The 21,976-nt window shown below is 44.3% G+C and overlaps 1 protein-coding gene across 10 annotated transcripts in view; it reads right to left on the reverse strand.

Annotated features, from left to right (window-relative positions):
- The window catches only part of HTT (huntingtin), a 381,175-nt gene that overhangs the window by 333,088 nt on the left and 26,111 nt on the right, over positions 1-21,976 (reverse strand). For all 10 annotated transcript variants that reach the window (XM_084859889.1, XM_084859888.1, XM_084859886.1 and 7 more), the window contains exon 5: positions 7,951-8,030. In XM_084859889.1, coding sequence (XP_084716015.1) covers positions 7,951-8,030 — 80 coding nt within the window. The remainder of the gene's footprint in view (positions 1-7,950; positions 8,031-21,976) is intronic.

Here is a 21,976-nt window from a genome sequence, read left to right on the forward strand (position 1 = left end):
TTTCAGGAGGGTGCTGAGACCACAATAGCCCAAGAAGGGTCCACAAATGCTGGACAGCATAGTAGCTTGCCTCTTGAGGAATTATGGAAATATGCCTTCCTCTAATCCTCCAGTTAATATCTGGTGTTAAGAAGCTTAGACGGTTCTAACCATCAGTGTCTGCACCACCTCAGGAAAGCTTCCCAGGTGGCTACATAGATTCAAAAACTAGAAGAGTGCTGTGAAGACAAAAAAAGATTGACCACTTTCTCCAAAAATTCAGAGAACAAGAATCAGAATTTATTTATTTATTTAAAATATTTCTTGGCTGCCTTTCAGGGCAGAACTACTCTGGATCTGGACACATTCTGGCCCATGAGGCATCTGGAACAAGACTGCAGGCAATGTTGAGGGGAGTGCCAATGGCTCCACTGTTCTGGAAAACTGAGACCATCCGGCCAATGCACAAATCACCATCTTCTATATCAGAATCTAGATCACCCTGGAAAGAAAAGGTGTGGGCAGAAAGTTGTAAAGTAGAATTCTGGGGCCTAACGTATCAGAATATGATTCCCTCTGGCCCCAATGCAGGGAGCTGGAAGACCACATGAGGACCTCCTATGGACAAAAAAATGCGAACAAGCCTGCCATAGAAGTTAGATATATTTTTGTGATCTTTCAAAGCACATCTTTACTGCTTGCTGAACCAAACTGCTCAAGTGTCTAGAATCTAGATTTTCCTGTATGTGTTCTGTAGATACGGAATGAAAATAAGAACATAAGAAGAGACATGCTGGATCTGACCAAGGGTCCATCTAGTCCAGCATTCTGTTCACACAGTGGCCAACCAGCTGTCGACCAGGAACCCACAAGCAGGGCATGAGCGCAACAGCACCCTCCCACCCATGTTCCCCACTAACTGGTGTACGTAGGCTCACTGCCTCTGGTAGTGGAGGTAGCACATAGCCATCAAGACTAGTAGCCATTGACAGACTTTTCCTCCAGGAAGTTGTCTAACCCCCTTTTAAAGCCATCCAAATTGGTGGCCATCACTACACCCTGTGGTAGTGAATTCCATAGTTTAACTATGCACTGTGTGAAGTACTTCCTTTTATCTGTCCTGAATCTCCCACCAATCAGCTTCATAGGATGACGCCAGGTTCTAGTATTTTGAGAGGGAAAAATGTCTCCCTATCCACATTCTCCACACCATTCATAATTTTGTAGACCTCTATCATGTCTCCCATTGCCCTCTTTTTTTCCAAGCTAAACAATCCCAGCGGTTGTAACCTTCCCTCAAAATAAACTTAGCACTACTCTGAGGAGTGTCTCCTTGTGGCACAGGGCTCACAGTCATTTGCCTAAAGATCTTGGCCATGCAATTTTCGGTTCTCAACTTATATGTGGGATCCCTTGAACCTCTGAAACAAGCAGGCCAAAATAAACTTAACAGCACAATCAAGTCAATCAGTGATGTGACTTGTTTCCACGAAGACTGCTGACCTCTAACAACGGCTCTGACAATGAGCTCCCCAGCTTAACGGGCTTGTATCTATAGAGACTTGAAGCTGAACCAGGGGCTAGAAAAAGGCTCCTATGGCAAGATGATAGTCTAAGAGCCACCAGCAGCAACTTTTCATACACTGACAAATGTACAGGAATATGTGGTGGGTGACATTTTCCTGCAGAGCAATAGGGAGTCATCAAAGTAATCTGGAATTGAACTAGGTCCCAGGAAGGGCTCTGTGAATGTAAGCAGAGCTCCCTGAAAATGGACTAAGAAAAACAGATCAAGCTTGTGATATATTTCTATGACTTTCCTGCAGAAGGAACAGCTTGCTCTGGTATTTATGAACACAACCAGGTACTGGAGGCCCAGTGATGGGTAACAGGAACTCTTGCATCACTGTCAAGGAAGCTGTGACATCATAGATAGAGCTCTATCTTCAGCCTATCACATGGCGGTGAAGGCAGCAAAAACGGAATACTATGCTGCCTCTATCGTGTCTGCAGAGTGCTGTCCCAGGAGGCTGTTCCAAGTGGTCTGGAGGCTGGTCAGTCCAGTTGCTCCGGAACTGCTGGACCATTCTAAGGCCTCCTGTGAGGCCTTGGCAAGGCACTTTGCAGATAAAATTGATCGGATTAGGAGTGTTATTCCGTGCGCTGTGGATACAGTTAGTGAGCAGGAGGTGGTCTGTGGCACACTGGTTTTGTGGGATCGGTTCCAGCTTCTTCCTCCTGATGAAGTGGACAAGGTGCTTTCATCTGTAAGGCCGACCACCTGCTTACTTGATCCTTCCCCACCTTGGCTCATTATGAGGGGATCAAGGCGATGGTGAACGTCTCCCTTGAGGAGGGAGTGATGCCATCAGCCCTCAAGGAGGCAGTGATAAGACCGCTTTTAAAAAAGCCCTCCTTGGATCCCCAAGTTCTGAACAACTTTCGCCCAGTCTCAAATCTGCCATTTTTGGGCAAGGTGATTGAGCGGGTGGTGGCGATGCAGTTGAAGGCACACTTGGAAGAAGCCAATTATCTAGACCCATTTCAGTCGGGCTTCAGGCCTGGGCATGGGACAGAAACGGCCTTAGCCACCTTGGTGGATGATATGAGGAGGGCTCTGGATAGGGGTGAATGCTCCTTCCTTGTTCTCCTCAACCTCTCAGCGGCTTTTGATACCATTGACCACAGTATCCTCCTGGACTGCCTGGAGGGGTTGGGCATTGGAGACACCGTACTGTTCCGGTCCTTCCTCTCCAGGAGGTACCAGAGGGTAGCACTGGGAGAGGAGGTATCAGACCCGTGGCCGCTCACTTGTGGGGTGCCACAGGGTTCCATCCTCTCCCCGATGCTATTTAACATCTATGTGAAGCCACTGGGGGCTATCACCAGGAGGTTTGGGGTGCGGTGTCATCAGTATGCGGATGACACACAGCTCTACCTCTCGTTCAAATCTTCACCAAGGATGGCCATAGAATCCCTGTCCAAATGTCTGGATGTCACACACTGGTGAGTGGCTGGATGGGGAGGAACAAGCTGAAGCTGAACCCTGACAAGACCGAGGTACTTTTGGTGGGAGACAAGAGGAGGTTGGGGGATGTTGACCTGGTGTTGAATGGGGTACGGCTACCCTTGAAAGACCAGGTCCACAGCTTGTGGGTCATTTTAGACTTCCAGCTGTCCATGGAGCCTCAGGTGTCAGCTGTGAGCCAGACTGCGCTGTACTAACTCCATCTAATACGGCAGCTGCGCCCCTACCTTCCAACTATCTGCTTCCATCAGTAATACATGCCCTGGTCTCCTCTCGTTTAGACTACTGTAATGCACTCTATGTGGGTTTACCCTTGAAGACGGTTCAGAAACTGTAGCTGGTACAGAATGCAGCAGCTCGCCTGATAAAAGGCAGCCACCGGCGAGATCACATCACTCCAGTGCTGAAGGAGCTGCACTGGCTACCAGTTGTTTTCCAGACCAAATTCAAGGTGTTGGATTTGACCTTTAAAACCCTATATGGTTCCAGCCCAGCCTATCTCAAGGAGGGCCTCCAGCAACACCAGATAGGCCACTTAACAAGATTAGCTTGGATGGCATTCTCTCTGTCCCATCAGCCAGGACAGCTAGGCTGGTGAGGACGAGGGAGAAGGCCTTCTCTGTGGTGGCCCCCACTCTGTGGAACTCCCTCCCTAGGGAACTCCACCATGCCCTCTCTTTAATGAGCTTCCGCCACACGTTGAAAACGTGATTGTTCGGGCAGGCATTTGGGGTGGGCTAGGGTAATTTTAGAAATGTGATGTTTTTAATGTTGAATTTTATTGTAAGAACTGTTTTTATTGTTGTACATCGCCCAGAGTGGCTGGGTGACCAGCCAGATGGGCGATTAATAAATTTAATAAATAAAATAAAATAAATAAATAGGAACTGCTGACAGTATGCCTTGGAGATCTTGGGGTTCAAATGGAGATCTGATTAAGTGAATGCTCAAATACCAATTTGACATGAAGCCCTTGTACTCGGAGTTGCGTCCCAACCACCAATATGAGTTTGATGGACACCCCTTGGGTGGATCCAAGGCCCAAGGGTGCATGGAGAGAAGTCTCTGAGTTCTAGGGAGGCCAAGAGATTGTTAGGTTTGAGTGCATTCACTATACATCTGTGATGAATAACATCTCTATCAGGTGATGGATGGTCACTTAGATCTATACATCAGGAAATCTGTAAGGTGAGTTTGAGTGAGTACTTATTAAGACATTAAGACAAATGTGGCAAAAAAACAAAACAAAACACAGTACTGCATGAGAAGAAATATTGACTTCTTGGGGGTGGGGGACAGGCCTTAGTTGGTTCACCAGAGGCAATATGGCACACTTCATCACCCCCACATGGGTATTATAAACAAAGGAGGAGCACATACACTGATAAGTACAAACACAACCAGAGTGAGTTGCCACACATGTATGTGGAGGAAAGCTGTAAGCCAAACAAGAAGTTGACTGCTCAAGTATCCCTCAAAGCACAGGGGTGGGACAATTACTGCTGTGGTGTTACAACTCCAATGTGATCTCCACCTCCAGGGCGGGGAGCTGAATCCTATCTCAGGACAGTAAGTGTTCCTGTGCCTGAGCAAGGGCTGCAAAGCCAAGCCATAGGCACTTACCTACCCCTCTATACCACATTTCTTCTTAGTTATTCCATCTTGGTGCCAAAAAGACTCTCTTCCATTGAGCTCTGTGGCCTGATGAGGAGTCTGCTGTTGCACAAGTTGTTATCACAGCCTGGAAACTCAGATTGTTGCAGTTGCATAGGAACATGCTCCCTTTCTGACTTGGTACAGAGAGTACCCTCTCTATTGATACCCTCTCTGTTGTCGCTAATCCTGGCATCTGGGGTGAGCTCTCAGATTTCCGTACACCTCACCATCACGCTTTTGTAAGCAGACTGTATGCACTGGGGCCATGTTGTCTCCTCTTCTTCAATTGTGTGTGTTTCAATGTTTTTGATAGCATTTTCCTTCTGTCAGCTACTTTGTAGGGGAAAAACACCAAAGCAAAAGTGAAAGAAGGGTTTAAAGGCCACTAGCTCTATTACAGAGTTGAGGTGGGGGGAACGCTCTCCTGTCAAAGGCAGAACAAGAACTGGGTGGGCACTTCCGCCACCAGAAGAAAAGGGAAGTATGCTTGATTACTTCTGCCTCCAGTGTCCAATGAGAGGAATTAGGCTGTTCTCATCCAATGAAGGAGAAACAGAGTTACTTACTTGTAAAGCTATTGTTTTGGAGTGGGTATTCTATGCAGTCCCAGATATGGACATACAACTGCATAAACTACAGGTGGGACACTTTAGACAGGCTTTGGAAGATTAGGCACACCAGCCCCCTTCCTTTACCAATGCAGAGTGGCATACTGCACATACAGCGCATAGGGTTCCACCCTTAAAGGGTGAAATTTTAGACAGACAAAGACAGGATGAGGAAGTGGGTCCAGATCCTTTCCATTTAACCATCCTCCTTTGTATCAAAAGTTGGAACTATCAGCAATGTAGACTATGACTTCTGAACAGCCTCCTACTAAAGGATGTGTGACTGCACAGAATAACCACACAAAGAACAGTTACCAGTAAGTAACTCTATTTTCTTCTTCGAAAGGTCCGTGAAGTTTCACATGTAAAAGATTAACAAACTCACTTACTAGGACATGGAAACTGGAGATAAGAGATAACTGAGGACAGGTCTTCCCCTCACATCTGAACTGAGAACTACAGTTACCTATGGCTTTATACCCTGGCTTGTGGGAATATGTGACCAAGGTCAAACAACAGATGGTCAGTTGACAGCACTCCAACCCTGCCTACATATATAACCAAAACAGGAAGGCACCAAATAATGAGTTAATAAAAGTCTTGTGGGGTTCAATGAAGTTGATTCACTTGGTCCTTAAGTAAATATTTTCTCTTCAGACATACCCACATCTTCACCCAGTTAAGACTGTGTGGATATCTCTCACAGTATCATCTGAGAATAGTTTTGAGGGCAGCTTGGAACTATTACCGTAAGATAAGGGGCCTCAACATATTCCTCTTCAAGAAGGAAACAACCTTGACATCTGGAGTGGCAACATTCCAAAACTTTCTCATCTTGGTGGATTTGGCAGACTGTTCCATCTGATGGCCAATAGGACATTGATATCAGGGGATTAGCAAATTTAAATGAACAACTCATATGCTCAAGATACATGCATTGTAGGTATGGATAGTCTGCTGATGTAGCAACAGGTTGAGGAGTGCCATATAAAGAATCTGACCGACAAGAGGTGAAGTATAAAGGTGCTTTGCTTCAGAACTGATAATAGCCAATCACGTTTAGAAAGGTGATGCCATGAATCAGAAATGTTATAAGATGAACGTATTTGCTGGGGCACTCTTGCAGGGCCTGAGGAAAATTTGATAATCTGGTTTCCAAATAAGATCATGAGGATCCAGTTTTTTCAGCACTGTAGTGGCCTCTATATACAACACATCTTCTTCTAGCTTGAGTTCTACTTCAGAGTTGTAGTGGGAGAAATTAGGTGACAGGGTTTGGGGTAAGCATCACTTGGAACCTTTGCAGGATCAGCAGCTTAGAGCCCCTTCTCTTTTTTCAGCTCTTTTTAGGAGGCTCATGGGTTGCAAAGGTTGCAACCAACCAACTCATGGGTTGCAAGGTGGAATCTAACAACGGCAAAGCAGTATCATGTTCACTCTGTGATGAGGCTATTGAACAGAGTGCTACTGCCCAAAGTGCGATTTAGATGGGGTCACAGATCTCTTAAGAACAGGAGTGCTGAACTTCTTTCAGCCCAGCAGCTGAATTCCATTTAAAGAAGCCCTTGAAGGCCATGTTCGTGGGCAGGACAAAAAGGGCAGAGCAAAATTACCAAAAAACCCAGCATATAGTAGCTTAACGCTGTTACTGCCAGTAACTAAGCCTTATGAGAGGGATTTCAACCTTTTAGAATGGGGAAAAAATGCACAAAATGCAAGAAACTACCAAATGATCAGTGGTAGAGAGAAGGAGGGTAGGGCCAGATTGAGACTCTGGCCTAAGTTTCTGCACCCCTGTTTTAGAGGATGGAGGAGGCTTGGAAGGTTTGGAGGCCACAGGTCTGGAGCTTGACAATTCTGTAGTTGAAAATGCCAACCTTAAGAAGGCTCAAGTTGGACAGTTGACAAAGAATGGGCCCTAAGCACAAGATGTCATTGAAGAGTTGGCTCTAAAGGTGATGAAGTGGCCAAGACAAAAGCCCACAAAGGAGAAACTCTGGCTGGAGGTGGAGAAGATAAACCGGCAAGCTGAGATGTCACTGTTGGTTTGAAGATCCTTCTTACACATGATGGAATAGAGATTATGAACTTACAATTATCTTGTGTTTTTAGCAAATATTTGACACTATTGTCTAATTTCCATAACGTGACATGCAAGGCAGAGATTGCCAAAATCTGAATTTTGCTGAATTTTTCCTAGCACACTGTGGCATTTCTTTAAAAAGGTCTTTAGTCACCATGGGGGCAAGAAAATAATGGAGCAAAGAATATGATAAAAAAGGGAAAATGCTTCACTTTCTCATCCTATACATAGCATACCACTGCACATGGGCAAGGGGAGCGGGCCAGTACTCTAAGCTTCTAACCTGTTGTCCTGTTTCTCATCTGCGTAGCCATATGGGGCACTGCACTGAACTCAAAGAATAAGTTTGTCATGGCTGGCTAGTTTAAGTAAAGAAAATACCATAAAGAAACACCAAAATAACTTGCTATTGGCCAAGGCATATCAAAAGGCTTTGATTTTCGAGATCTTCACATCTCCAGCACAGTTACAACATCACAAAAAAGCACATACCTGTGAAGTCACTTTATTTTCAGTCACTTTATTGTGTACACGGTATCTGAATAGCCCAGCACGCTCAAAATGTCTACAGATAATAGAATAACAGACAATCTCACCTGCACTTCTGGGGACGAACAAAATGTGCAAGCTCAGCAAACCTCCAAAGAGCAGCACGCAGACTTCGAGAAGCACCATTCTGGTCAGATAAAACAGAGAATACATATGAGTCACAGAGATTTCAGAAAGTGGTTTTGATTTACAAAGAAAATATGAAGAATAGATCTAAGTTTGACAAGAAACAAATCCAGAGCAAAAAAAAAAAAGCTTCTTAAAAAATACACACTTATTCTAACTAGAGTGTTAATATTTTATGCATTTTGGAAAGTATAGCCAGTGGAAAATCAGAGTGAACAATTATTTATAGAGCATAGAAGAGCCACTTGAAAAGATCAAGTGATGTTCTAAAAATCTGTCCTCTGTAGCATCCCAAACTAGGGACCTTAATAATACTTCATTTGTTATGTCCAATGATTTAAGAGCATGTTACTTCCCTCAGTGTGCAAAAATGGTGTGTGGGGGTGGGGTGGGGTGGGGACACCAGACAGCTGTCTTTTAAAATGGAATTAAAGCATATAAAATCCTATTTTCATGAAGAAACTTAGGTAGAAAGATCACAGAGCAGCCAATGAAATATATAAATAAAACTTGTTGTTGTTGTTCAGTCGTTAAGTCATGTCTGACTCTTCGTGACCCCATGGACCATAGCACACCAGGCCTTCCTGTCCTCCGCTCTCCTCCGGAGCATGCTCAAGTTCATATTCATTGCATCGGTGATGCTATCTGGCCATCTCATCCTCTGCCATCCCCTTCTCCTTTTGCCTTCAATCTTTCCCAGCATCAGGGTCTTTTCCAGAGAGTTTTCTCTTCGCGTTAGGTGGCCAAAATATTTGAGCTTCAGTTTCAGTATCTGTCCTTCCAATGACGAGTCAGCGTTGATTTCCTTTAAGATTGACTGATTTGACCTCCTTGCAGTCCAGGGGATTCGTAAGCGTGTTCTCCAGCACCACAGTTCGAAAGCATCAATTCTTTGGCGCTCAGCCTTCCGTATAGTCCAGGTCTAACAGCCATACATTACTACTGGGAAAACCATAGCTTTGATTAGACGGACCTTTGTCGGCAAGGTGATGTCTCTGCTTCTTACTATGCTGTCTAGGTTTGCCATAGCTTTCCTCCCAAGGAGGAAGCGTCTTTTAATTTCATGGCTGCAGTCACTGTCTGCGGTGACCTTGGAGCCCAAGAAAATAAAATCTGTCACTGCTTCCATTTCTTCCCTTCTATATGCCAGGCAGTGATGGGGCCAGATGACATGATCTTAGTTTTTTTAATGTGGAGTTTCAAACCAGCTTTTGCACTCTCCACTTTCACCCTCAACAAGAGGCTCTTTAGATCCTCTTCGCTTTCTGCCATTAGGGTGGTATCGTCTGCGTATCTGAGGTTGTTGATAATTCTCCCAGCAATCTTAATTCCGACCTGTGCTTCATCCAACCCGGCGTTTCTCATGCTGTACTCTGCATATAAATTAAATAAGCAGGGCGACAATATACAGCCTTGTCGTACTCCTTTCCCAATTTTGAACCAATCGGTTGTTCCATGTCTGGTTCTTACCGTTGCTTCTTGTCCCTCGTACAGGTTTCTCAGGAGACAGGTAAAGTGGTCTGGTACTCCCATCTCTTTAAGAATTTGCCACAGTTTGTTGTGATCCACCCAATCAAAGGCTTTAGCGTAGTCGGTGAAGCAGAAATAGACGTTTTTCTGGAATTCTCTTGCTTTCTCCATGATCCAGCAAAAGTTGGCGATTTGATCTCTAGTTTCTCTGCCTCTTCGAAATCCCGCTTGTACTTCCGGTAGTTCTCGGTTCACATGCTGCTGAAGCCTAGCTTGTAGGATTTTGAGCATCACCTTGCTGGCATGTGAAATGAGCACAATTGTGCGGTAGTTTGAACACTCTTTGGCATTGCCCTTCTTTGGAATTGGAATGTAAACTGACCTTTTCCAGTCTTGCGGCCACTGTTGAGTGTTCCAAATTTGTTGGCATATTGAGTGCAGCACTTTAACAGCATCATCTTTTAGGATGTTAAATAGCTCAGCTGGAATACTGTCATCTCCGCTAGCTTTGTTGTTACTAATGCTTCCTAAGGCCCACTTGACTTCACTCTCGAGGATGTCCGGCTCAAGTTCAGTGACCGCACTATCATGGCTATATCAGGGACATGAAGATCTTTCCTGTATAGTTCTTCTGTGTATTCTTGCCACCTCTTCTTAATCTCATCTGCTTCTGTTAGGTCCCTGCCTTCTTTGTCCTTTATCATGCCCGTCTTTGCACAAAACGTTCCCTTGAGATCTCCGATTTTCTTGAAAAGATCTCTAGTCTTTCCCATTCTGTTGTTTTCCTCGATTTCTTTGCATTGTTCATTTAAGAAGGCCTTCTTGTCTCTCCTTGCTGTTCTCTGGAACTCTGCATTCAGTTGGATATATCTTCCCCTTTCTCCCTTGCTTTTCGCTTCCCTTCTTTCCTCAGCTACTTGCAAAGCCTCATCAGACAGCCACTTGGCTTTCTTGCATTTCTTTTTCTTTGGGATGGATTTAGTTGCTGCCTCCTGAACAATGTTACGGACCTCAGTCCATGGTTCCTCAGGCGCTCTGTCTATCAGGTCTAATCCCTTAAATCTATTCCTCACCTCCACTGTATATTCATAAGGGATATGATTTAGGTCATACCTGAATGGTTTAGTGGTTTTCCCGACGTTCTTCAATTTAAGTTGAAATTTTGCAACAAGAAGCTCATGATCTGAGCCACAGTCAGCTCCAGGTCTTGTTTTTACTGACTGTATAGAGCTTCTCCATCTTTGGCTGCAAAGGACATAATCAATCTGATTTCGATATTGACCATCTGGTGATGTCCATGTGTAGAGTTGCCTCTTGGGCTGTTGGAAAAGAATGTTTGCTATGGTCAGCGTGTTCTCTTGGCAAAACTCTGTTAGCCTTTGTCCTGCTTCATTTTGTACACCAAGGCCATGCCTGCCTGTTACCCCGGTGATTTCTTGACTTCCTCCTTTAGCATTCCAATCCCCTATGATGAAGAGGACATCTTTTTTTGGTGTTAGTTCTAGAAGGTGTTGTAGGTCATCACAGAACCCATCAACCTCAGCTTCTTCGGCCTCCGTGGTTGGGGCATAGACTTGAATTACTGTGATGTTGAATGGTTTGCCTTGGATTCGTACTGAGATCATTCTATCATTTTTGAGATTGTACCCCAGTACTGCTTTTCCCACCCTTTTGTTGACTATGAGTGCTACTCCATTTCTTCTAAGGGATTCTTGCCCACATTAGTAGATACAATGGTCACTTGAATTAAATTCGCCCATGCCTGTCCATTTGAGTTCGCCGATTCCCAAAATGTCCATGTTCAATCTTGCCATCTCATGTTTGACCAACTCCAGCTTACCTTGATTCATTGATCTGACATTCCAGGTTCCTAAACAATAGTGTTCTTTACAGCATCAAACTTTCTTTTCACCACCAGACACATCCACAGCTGAGTGTCCTTTCGGCTTTGGCCCAGCTGCTTCACTCTTTCTGGCGCTACTTGGAAATTCCCTCTGCTATTCCCCAGTAGTATATTAGACACCTTCCGACCTGAGGGGCTCATCTTCTGGCGTCATATCTTTTAGCCTTGCAATACGTTCCATGGGATTTTCTTGGCAAGAATACTGGAGTGGGTTGCCATTTCCTTCTCCAGTGGACCACATTTTGTAAGAACTCTCCGCCATGACCTGCCCATCTTGGGTGGCCCTGCACGGCATAGCTTATGGCTTCACTGAGTTACACAAGCCCCTTCGCCACAACAAGGCAGTGATCCATGAAGGGGATAAATAAAACTTGGTGCTTATTAAAGAAATATAGATATCTGAACAACCTTGAGCTTAATCACTACAAGAACATTAGCAGCCTTTAACCCTCACTTTTTCTGAGTCAATGTCAAAACCTCAAACCAAGCACTTCAATTTCCTCCCTGTAATCCTTAAGAGGTATATTTGACTATAACCACAAAGATTTGAAGAGGGTATGCTATTCTTTTGTATATTTCACAAAGAAATGAAAAAAAGTTAGATTTTAAACCAAGAAAAGGATTACTAAAAATATCCCTAAATACAGCAAACACAAAGGAAACCCCCTCCATACACATACTATAAAAGGGGTGGGGAACCTCAGGCCTGGGGGCCAAATATGACCCTTTGGGATTCCCCAGATGGCCCCACCCCCTTCCTGGCTTTTGTGCAGTTTTTTCCCATTCTAAACTGTTAAAATACCTCTTGTAAGGCCTGGCTACCAGCAGTAGGAGTTTTAAGCTACCATATACTACCACCTTTTGTATATTGGCATCCCCTTTTGTCTCTGACCCTGACATATGCAGCCCCAGAGAGCTTCTCCCAAACTGAATTCAACCCTTCGGATGAAACAGGTTCCCCTCTCCTGCACTATACAATGGAAGAGCATGGGGGAGGGGGGAGCAAGAAGCGCATCTTCAAAAGACAACAGAAGGCAGTGGGTGCAAGTAGAGCCTAAATTGCTACAAGGAGAGCAATGAAGCCTAGCATTCACTATATATTTACATTTCTAGGCATATAATCTTAATGTTGGTCAGCGAGCAAAATATTTCCCATTGGCTAATGCCCCATTCATAACCAAACAGCCGCTTCAGGCAATGATCTGCACCCTGTATGAAAGAGCCACTGCTGGCTTTCTGAAGCTTGAATCAAGATGAGGTAGCCTTAACTCTGGTCTTAAACCAGCAGGACTTTTGATAATTGAATATTTATTAAGAGTGAGTGAATTCTAGTGAAAATTATTTTGGAGGCACAACAAAAAGCAAAGATATTGGATGACATTTAGATGGAATAATCATTAATATTTTCATTTATCCTTTTTCCTTTTGTTTGTCTTGCTGTTGCATATTGTAACCTTACCCTGATTTCACAATGGAGAAAATAGTTAATTTCATTAAAACTCAAAGGATGACATTATCCCATGAAAAGGTGAAAGAACATCAACTCAGCCTTCCACAATCTACTGCCCTCCAGAAGTTCTGGACTACAACCCCCATCACCCCTGACCTCTAGTCATACTAGTTTCTATCATACAGATTTAGCAGAGAACAAATTTTAAACATGTTTTACTGTAATTCAATTGTTTGTAATTTTTCATCTAATTATAATATAGTTCCTAAAACTCAGTGGCCACATTTGCATGTCACAGAACACCAGAATTGTTGAAAGTTCTAACTTACAGTGAATGAGCATACTGCTCAATCACTCACGCTTGGCTCTTCCTGCTAGTAGAAGCAGCTAAACAAACCAGGGAATCTCTGTCCATTCTTTCTTTTACCATTGTATTATAATCATAAGCCAGGTACTTCTTGAAACTTTTCTTCATGATCTTTCTGCAACTAGAAGAGATTTCATAGGTTCTCCACTAACATTGTTTGGCTTTTAACACTTTTTCCTGATCAAACCAATAGTTCAGTGATATTGAGCACTATTTAATATTAAAGTTTTATATTGATGACTCCTTTACCCCATTCCTTAAATAATGTTCTAAGAGCCACTCTTGGATGTTTCTCCTGTCAGATGAAGTAACAGCACAATCCTATGCATGTTTACTCAGAGCCGTCCAGCAGAGCTGTTTCGAGGGGTTAGGGGTCTTTTATTCACTAACCCACAAGAGGATACTTTAAACCTCTCGACAGCCCACTGTGAACAATTTGCTCAGCACTTTGCAGACAAAATTGCTCAGATCCGCTCTTACTTGGATGCTATAGTTGATACAGACCCAGAGGATGTAACTGTGGCCCCTGCTTGTCCAGTGTTGTTGGGATACTTTTCAATTTGTACAGCCTGAGGAGGTGGACAGATCCTGGGAGAGGTGAGAGCCACCACGTGTGTTCTAGATCCTTGCCCTTCCTGGCTCATAAAAGCAGCCAGAGGTGGACTGGCCCAGTAGGTATGTGGAGTGGTTAATGCCTCCCTTAGTCAAGGCAGAGTTCCAGCCTGCCTGAAGGAGGCAGTGGTGAGACCTTTGTTTAAAAAAGCCCTCCCTGAACCCTGCCATATTGCTTAATTATCGGCCAGTCTTCGATACTGCATTTCTGGGCAAGATATTGAAGCATGTGGTGGCCTCCCAACTCCACGGACTCCTGGATGAGACAGAATATCTAGATCCATTTAAATCTGGCTTCAGACCCGGTTATGGTGTAGCAGCCATATCGGGGGTCAGACTAAGTAGCCTCATGCAGTATCATGCTTCATGTTCTTGCTGAGCTCTTGCTCTCTGAAATATATGTTTGTAAGCTGATGAGACACAGGAATTTCTTATCTTGTCAACAAAGGCTAAGGTCATAAAATTGTATATCATGTTCTCTGCTGTTCTCTGCTTATCATGGCTACCCTATAACCCATTTCTTGTATTATAAACAATGGTGCTAGGAGAAGAAATGTTGAGGACTGCAACCCCACACGGGAGGGAGAGGAGGAGCCGTTTCCTATGTGTCACAATATCTATAAAAACAATCTGCTGATGTAAATCGAGGTTTTTGGCTCTTTGGAAATGATTCCAGCCTTAAGCCCGCGCGTTCAATAAAGAAACTCTTGTTTCTTCACTTTGTGGTCTCTCTGACTCTGAGTTCTGCAACATAAATGGTGCCGTGACTCGGATGTGGCAGGCTCTGAGACAGAGAGGTGGCAGTTGCCTGCTCTTAATCGCCGCACCGGGAGGGAGGGCTCGGCACATGCCTCCCTTTCTTGGCGCCACCGACCTTTTTGTCGGGGGAACGGGAGAAAGCCTGCACCAGGATTGCCCAAACGGCAGCGAGCAGCAAGAGAACCTTGGGAAGCGGAGGAAGGAACTTGAGCCCTGCCCATACTGCAGCTGCAATTGAGTTGAAACCCACATTGGAAGCCTTCAGGAGAAAGGCCACTGGGCAGAAAAAAGAGGGCCCCGCCTTATGAAGGTCAGTGTTAGTATACGTATACAAAAGGTGACCCACCCAATTGGGGGTGGAAGGGGGGACTTGATCACTCCCCCGAGCAGGCACTAACACTCAGCAAGGCGCTGAGGAAACTGCTTCGCTCTAGTGGAAAAGTGGGAAAGTGGGTGGCAGGGACATATGAATGAAGTGGTGAAATTTATGATTGTGTGAGTGGCTACTGCGGTTTCTGTTGCATACCGTCGACCGTCCGGGTGCCCAGGCCAGTAGCAAAGTGCGTGATGTGAAATTCCTTTTGTGTCGGCCAGTGAGACCCCTTACTCACTGACCAATCCCCTTCCCTCTTTGTCTCCATCTTCATCTTAGGGGGGAGGCTATGGGAGGTGGGGGAAGCAAGACTTGCACCCCCTTGAGAGGTATGTTAAAAAAAAAAAGGAAAAAGATTTTTTTAAAAAAAGGATTCAGAATAGAGAGAGGAAACAGCAAAAAGCTCAAGGTCGAGCTGAGAGAAAAAAAAGAACAAGATCTGAGGCTGTTAATTAGAGAAATGTTGCAGGACAGCCTGGCTTTTAACAAAGCGTGGGAGTGTGAGGCCGAAGAAGTAGCTGTTAGCCTAGAGCGCCGAGAGGGGGGGCAGGAAAATTGCCCACAACGTTCTGAGTTGTGCAACATCATCACCTCGCCTAATTGAAATAAAATCCCTAAGAAATAGAAACTGAAAATAAAGACCCAGAAGATGAGGGCGCAAAATGGAGAATAAAAGTGAAGAATCAGCCCCCAAGGCACAGGCTAGACCCCTCTTCGAGTGAAAAGTATGCCATAAGACTGTCCCAAGGCAGAATGAAGTGGAAAGACCACGATGAAGATCTCTGTCAAGGTAGCCGTGTTTAGCTTTGAACTGTCCTAGAATTTCATAGAGCCTGTAGACCATCAGCTATATGATTTCTGAAGAGCGTAACCGTTAAGCTTTTGCCGTGGGATTCCCTGTATTGAAGAAATCTCACTAATTTGAGTGTCCAGTGTTACACTGCCTGAGTGTGTGTGCTGAAGAGACCGAGAAACCAGACAGCATGTTCCTAGCCAAGCCAAAATCACGCTACTACCATGCTCCTGGAAGCTGCAATAAACTGTGTAAGCTGAGGGACCCAACCTGATTGAGAAGATATTAGAGTAACTGTCTTAAAAAACAGTGAAATCTGTGTAGCTGGCTAGCTGACGCTGTCAGTGATGTTACAACTTTAAATTAAGACTGTTTTCCTGTTTGAGACCCCAGCGAAGAAAGCTGACCCGAGTTATTTGTTGCCCGTGCCAAAGCAAAAATTTAGCTGCCCTGTACCTCATCGTGTCCTGTTTTGAGCTTGGGATTTACAAATACAAACAAACAGAGAAGCTTGCCTTTGAAGTCCTGCAAATCACCCCACCGCCTCCCAGAAGAAGATTAATGGCTGCCTGAAAAATGCAAGTATAAGGCGATGCCCATCACCCCCCAGCGTCCTGAGTTTCGGCACTTTGCTTTCGTGTACCAAGTTGAAGGGGAAGAGAAGAAAAAAGGTGTGTGTGTGTGTGTGTGTGATATTGTAAATCCCTGGCTAGCTTGTCTAGTGATAGATAGCCCCGAGAGCTTTCCCCCCCGCCCTAATTGCTGGATCTGCTCCATCATGCCTTACCATGCAAAAAGTGTTTTCCATTCATTGTGTTAAATTGCAGAAAAAGTTTGTTGTGTATATCTTATGATTTCTTAGATATCATAAAATATATGTGATATTTGCAGATTAGTGTTAGTTGCAACTCCAAATGATATTGAGTGTGGTTCCCAATATATGACAAGAGAAAAGACAAAGACAAGTAGAGAAAGACACAGGCAAGTAGAAAAGACAGAGAAAAGAGAAAGTGGCAGACAGATAGAGAAGGGGGGGGAAGAAAAAAGAGGAGGCAAGAGGCAAAGAGAAAGAACATTTGTAGAAAAGAACCGTGGCCATAGTTGCCCCCAGGGTGAATTAGAAGCAGCTGATTATGCCTGGAGCTTATTACCTGGGGTAAAGTAGCCACAATAACGTAATAGTTCTTTAAAATAAGAAAATGTAACTAGAAAGAGAAGAACAGCCTATCCCAAATGTGTGTCATTGGGACTAGTGTAAGGCAGAAAGGTTTAAGTGAGTTTAACTTGAAAAAGACAAATAAAGAGACAAGGCTGGTGCATGGAGCAGAAAATTTTATATAAAAAGTTTGAAACATGATCTGCAATACAGGCAGATCAGCAAGAAAAAAAAGCAAAAGAAAGAGAGAGATTTCTCTTCCCATACTAATGAATGAAAGTGTTATCAAGCACTTTGCTTGGGAAGCGAAGTTTGTTTACAGAAAGCTGTGCCTGAGAACCAAACACTACTAGCCTATGCCGAAAATGCTTGCTAGTGTTGCACTGCCTCATGGGTAACATGTATGGTATAAAACCCATTTAGCCCAATAGCTCGTGGTTCAAAGAAGCTGTCTGATCCAACCATTAGGTACGCCTGTGTGCTGTAAGTTACCCAATAAAGTCTCCTTGTAAGTAACCCCCCCCCCCCCCGCTGGAATCCCAAAACACAAGCGGGGCTAGAGCACCTCACCCAGTATCAAACCCTGCTGTTAGAAGCCATGAAGGCAGGTATGAAGAAGTCAGTTAATATGACCAAAGTGTCTAAAGTGCTGCAAGGTGCCACCAAGGCCCCAGAGCGTACTTAGAGTGTCTTTTAGATGCCTATCGCCAGTAAACCCCCCTCAACCCAGAGGCCCAAGAAGACGTGGACGAAAAAATAGAAGAAGACCCAGCAAAGGCAGAGGCAGAGGCACAGTGTGCTCAGTGTGGACAAGATAGACATTGCTGGCATGAATGCCCAAATAAAATAAATCAAATACACAAAGGAGAAAACCAAAGGAGCCAGAACAGGTGAGAGAGAAGACAGCTTGAGAGGGGCCGTGACATTGACTTCATGATTGACACTGGAGCGGCATCAAGAGCAAGCAAACGTTAGCCTTAAACAAGAAGTCCAAACACTGGGCAAAGTTCTTCAAGCCCAGCGTCACTTTGTCTTAGAAAATAAGCCCCCAATTCCCATCACAGAAGTTCATCCTTTCCAACCAAAAGTTGAAGTATGAGTTAAAGAGTGGAAAAATAACCCTTTAACTCCCAAGTGGAGAAGACCGAAAACTGTTATACTTTCCACCCCCACAGCTGTAAAAGTAGCTAGAGTTAAACCCTGGATACATTGGACACGAGTCAAGAGAGCGAGAGGGGAGGAGTGGACTGTGAACAGAAATCCTAAAAATCCTTTAAAAATTATTCTGAAAAAGCAGTAAGAAGACTCAGGCTAGACCTTACTGTGGGCGCACCAGGAGACTGTCCACCCTGCGTACGGTCAGACCTGCAACTGGAGAATTGAAGAAGGGGACTAGACCCTACTGCAGCTTGCCAGGTAAACAGCTGCCCAGCGTACGGTCAGATCCCAAAGGAGATCAAATACGCGTGTTGTAGTGTTAGTAGTGTTGCATTGTGTTTCCTTAATAAGGTGCGAAAAAAGGGGGTCTGCCCCTAGAGAGGGAAATCTGTCCCAGCGATTCGCTGATAATTACTGGCTTCACCTGGCTAACATCACTGGAGTAAAATATTTTTGTTTGCCAAAGAGATATACCTGCAAACAGGTTTTTTTATCTTTTTCTCCTCCATCATTTAATTTGACTAATAATAGTAATGCCGTAGATGTTCAAATCAATAATCTGCATGCATAATATAGTAGCTAACATAACAATGGGACAAAACAATTGGCTAGATTGATTAACCTCTTGGCTCCCAAATCTTAGCTGGCTTAAAGCATTGTTCATCCTAATTCTACCAGTGTTGTTCACAGAGATACTGTTATGCCTTTGCATTCCTTGTCTTATGCGCTGTTTAACCAATCTGTTTTATGTCTCGGCTAGTAAAACTACCGCCCTCTACGCTCTAATAGCTCAACAAGATATTAAGTAAGAGGGTTGCTATAAGAGTCCTGTGTTATGCTTCGCAAACCAGAATGTCTATTTGCGTAATGGAATGCTATAATTGTAATGAAATTATGCATTTAAGGGGGGAATGTAGCAGCCATATCGAGGGTCAGACTAAGTAGCCGCATGCAGTCTCATGCTTCATGTTCTTGCTGAACTCTTGCTCTCTGAAATATATGTTTGTAAGCTGACGAGACACAGGAATTTCTTATCTTGTCAACAAAGGCTAAGGTCATAAAATTGTATATCATGTTCTCTGCTGTTCTCTGCTTATCATGGCTACCCTATAACCCATTTCTTGTATTATAAACAATGGTGCTAGGAGAAGAAATGTTGAGGACTGCAACCCCACACGGGAGGGAGAGCCGTTTCCTATGTGTCACAATATCTATAAAAACATCTGCTGATGTAAATCGGGGCTTCTGGCTCTTTGGAAATGATTCCAGCCTTAAGCCCGCACGTTAAATAAAGAAACTCTTTTTCCTTCACTCCGTGGTCTCTCTGACTCTGAGTTCTGCAACAATGGGACAGAAACAGCTTTGGTTGCTTTGGTGGATGACCTACGCCGGGAACTAGACAGGGGGAGTGTGTCCCTGTTCGTTCTGCTAGACCTCTCAGGGGCTTTCGATACAATCGACCATGGTATCCTTCTGGGCCGCCTCGCTGGGATGGGACTTGGAGGCACTGTTTTACAGTGGCTCCATTCCTTCTTGGAGGGGCAGATCCAGAGGGTGGTGCTGGGGGACTTCTGTTCGCCATTGGCCTGTGGAGTTCCTCAAGGTTCTGTTTTGTCCCCCATGCTATTTAACATATACATGAAACCACTGGGAGAGGTTGTCTGGAGTTTGGGGGTTTGGTGTCACCAGTACACTGATGACGCCCAACTCAACTTTTTCTTTCCATCTAATTCCAAGGAAGCTGTTGGGGTGCTAAACCAGTGTTGGTCGGCAGTAATGGACTGGATGAGGGCAAACAAATTGAAGCTTAATCCAGACAAGACAGAGGTGTTCCTGGTCAGTAGAAAGGTAGATCAGGGAATAGGGATTCAGCTTGTGCTGGATGGGGTTACACTCCCTCCTGAAGACACAGGTTCGCAGCTTGGGTGTACTTCTGGATTCAGCCCTGAGCCTGGATGCCCAGGTTTCAGAGGTGGCCAGGAGTGCATTTACACAGTTAAAGCTAGTGCGCCCGTTCTTTGAGATGTCTGACTTGGCCACAGTGACACATGCCTTAGTTACATCCCATTTGGATTACTGTAATGCACTCTACGTGGGGCTGCCTTTGAAGAGTGCTTGGAACCTTCAGCTGCCAGACTGTTGACTGGGGCTGGCTACAGGGAGCATACAACTCTCCTGCTAAAACAGTTCACTGCCTCCCAGTCTGTTTCCAGGAACAATTCAAAGTGCTGGTCATGTCCTATAAAGCCCTATATAGCTCAGGTCCAACTTATCTGAAAGACCATATTCTCCCCTATAAACCTATTCATGCCCTGAGATCTTCAAGGGAGGCCCTTCTCACGGTCCCGCCACCATCACAGGCATATCTGGTGGGAATGTGGGAGAGGCCCTTCTCGGTGGCTGCCCCAAAGCTCTGGAACTCCCTTCCGAGGGAGGTGAGAGCGGCACCCTCCTTGGTATGTTTCGGCAGGCATGTAAAAACCTTTTTGTTCCAACAAGCCTTTTGGAATAGCTAGTCTGGACCTGTGAGAATATGATGGGTAGATACTATGGTTATATTTCTTGTTGTCTTTTAACATTTTGATATTTTATAAAATTGTAATATTATTGATGATTTAATTATATCTTTAACTTTTGTATACTTCTATTTATAGGTTTTAACTGTACAAGTTTTAATACTCAGATGTACCACTATGTTCAGCGAGGCTTATTCACTAGTATTTAGGATTGTAGCCTTGAAGAACTATTTCTGCCATTCTGTTAACAGTGAACTACGTAACTGCAAAGAACAAATAAAAACATATGCAGGTTGGCCAATACTACAGTTAGGTGGATCTACAGCTAGTTGAGCAACCATTCTCAACAAGTACTAGTTAACAGCTCAGCATCCTCCTGGAGGGAGGTCTCGAATGGAGTGCCACAGGGCTCTGTGCTGTTCAACATTTTTATAAATGACCTAGACGAGGGTGTAGAATGGTTGCTTATCAAAGCTGCAGATGACACAAAGCTAAGAGGGACAGCCAACACCATATAAGTTCAAGATTCAAATGGATCTAGACAGGCTGGAACACTGGCCCAAATCTAACACCATGAGATTCAACAGAGGTAATTGTGAAGCCTTGCATTTAGGTACAAAAAATCAAACACATGGGTATAAGATGGGAGAGACCTGGACTGGCAGTAATACATTTAAAAAGGACCTAGGTGTCTTAGTGGATCACAACCCAAGTATGAGCCAGCACTGCGATGCGGCAGCTAAGAAAGCTAATGCAATCTTAGGTTGCGTTAACAGAAGCATACTGTCCAGATCACAGGAAGTTCTCTTCTATTCTGCATTAGCCAGGCTGTTGTGGTATATGTGTATGTTGAGACTGCAGTCTAAATCCCCTGAATCTTAGTGCTGCAGGAGGAGGACAGAGGAGGGACAATGAGTAGGAGGGGTGGGGGGAACGTATTGAAAAAGCCAGGTCAGGATGGGGGTAGGGATAGGGGAAAAATACTGTGAAGTTCAGCCCGAAGTTGTTGCTTTTTAATGCTGAAAAAGGAATTTATTGTGGTAGTGTTTGATGGTTTAAAAATACAGTTGCTCTTTATCAGTAATAGCTTATAACATGGTGAACAGCACTTTGAGAACTGCATTCTCTTCCTCCATGGATAATGGAAATTCAAATTGGATCCTTCTGGTATGTTTTGCAATGTTTTCCTCATATGCCTCACTAAACAAAGTTAGTTCCGTTTCAGAAATCTGAGAAGACTGAAATTTCATGCAAAAGATCATGCTCAAAATAAATTAGTAACTGCAACTGAACAGCTGTTGTTCATTCACACTTCACTGAAAGTATAATTGTCTCTTGGCCTCAACTGTGATCTATAAAATGGGCTCAACATAAATATTAACACTTGTTC

Source organism: Heloderma suspectum, chromosome 5 (genome assembly GCF_057233095.1).
Source record: "Heloderma suspectum isolate Gila_16-S chromosome 5, 16-S_ref, whole genome shotgun sequence".
Lineage (NCBI taxonomy): Eukaryota > Metazoa > Chordata > Lepidosauria > Squamata > Helodermatidae > Heloderma > Heloderma suspectum.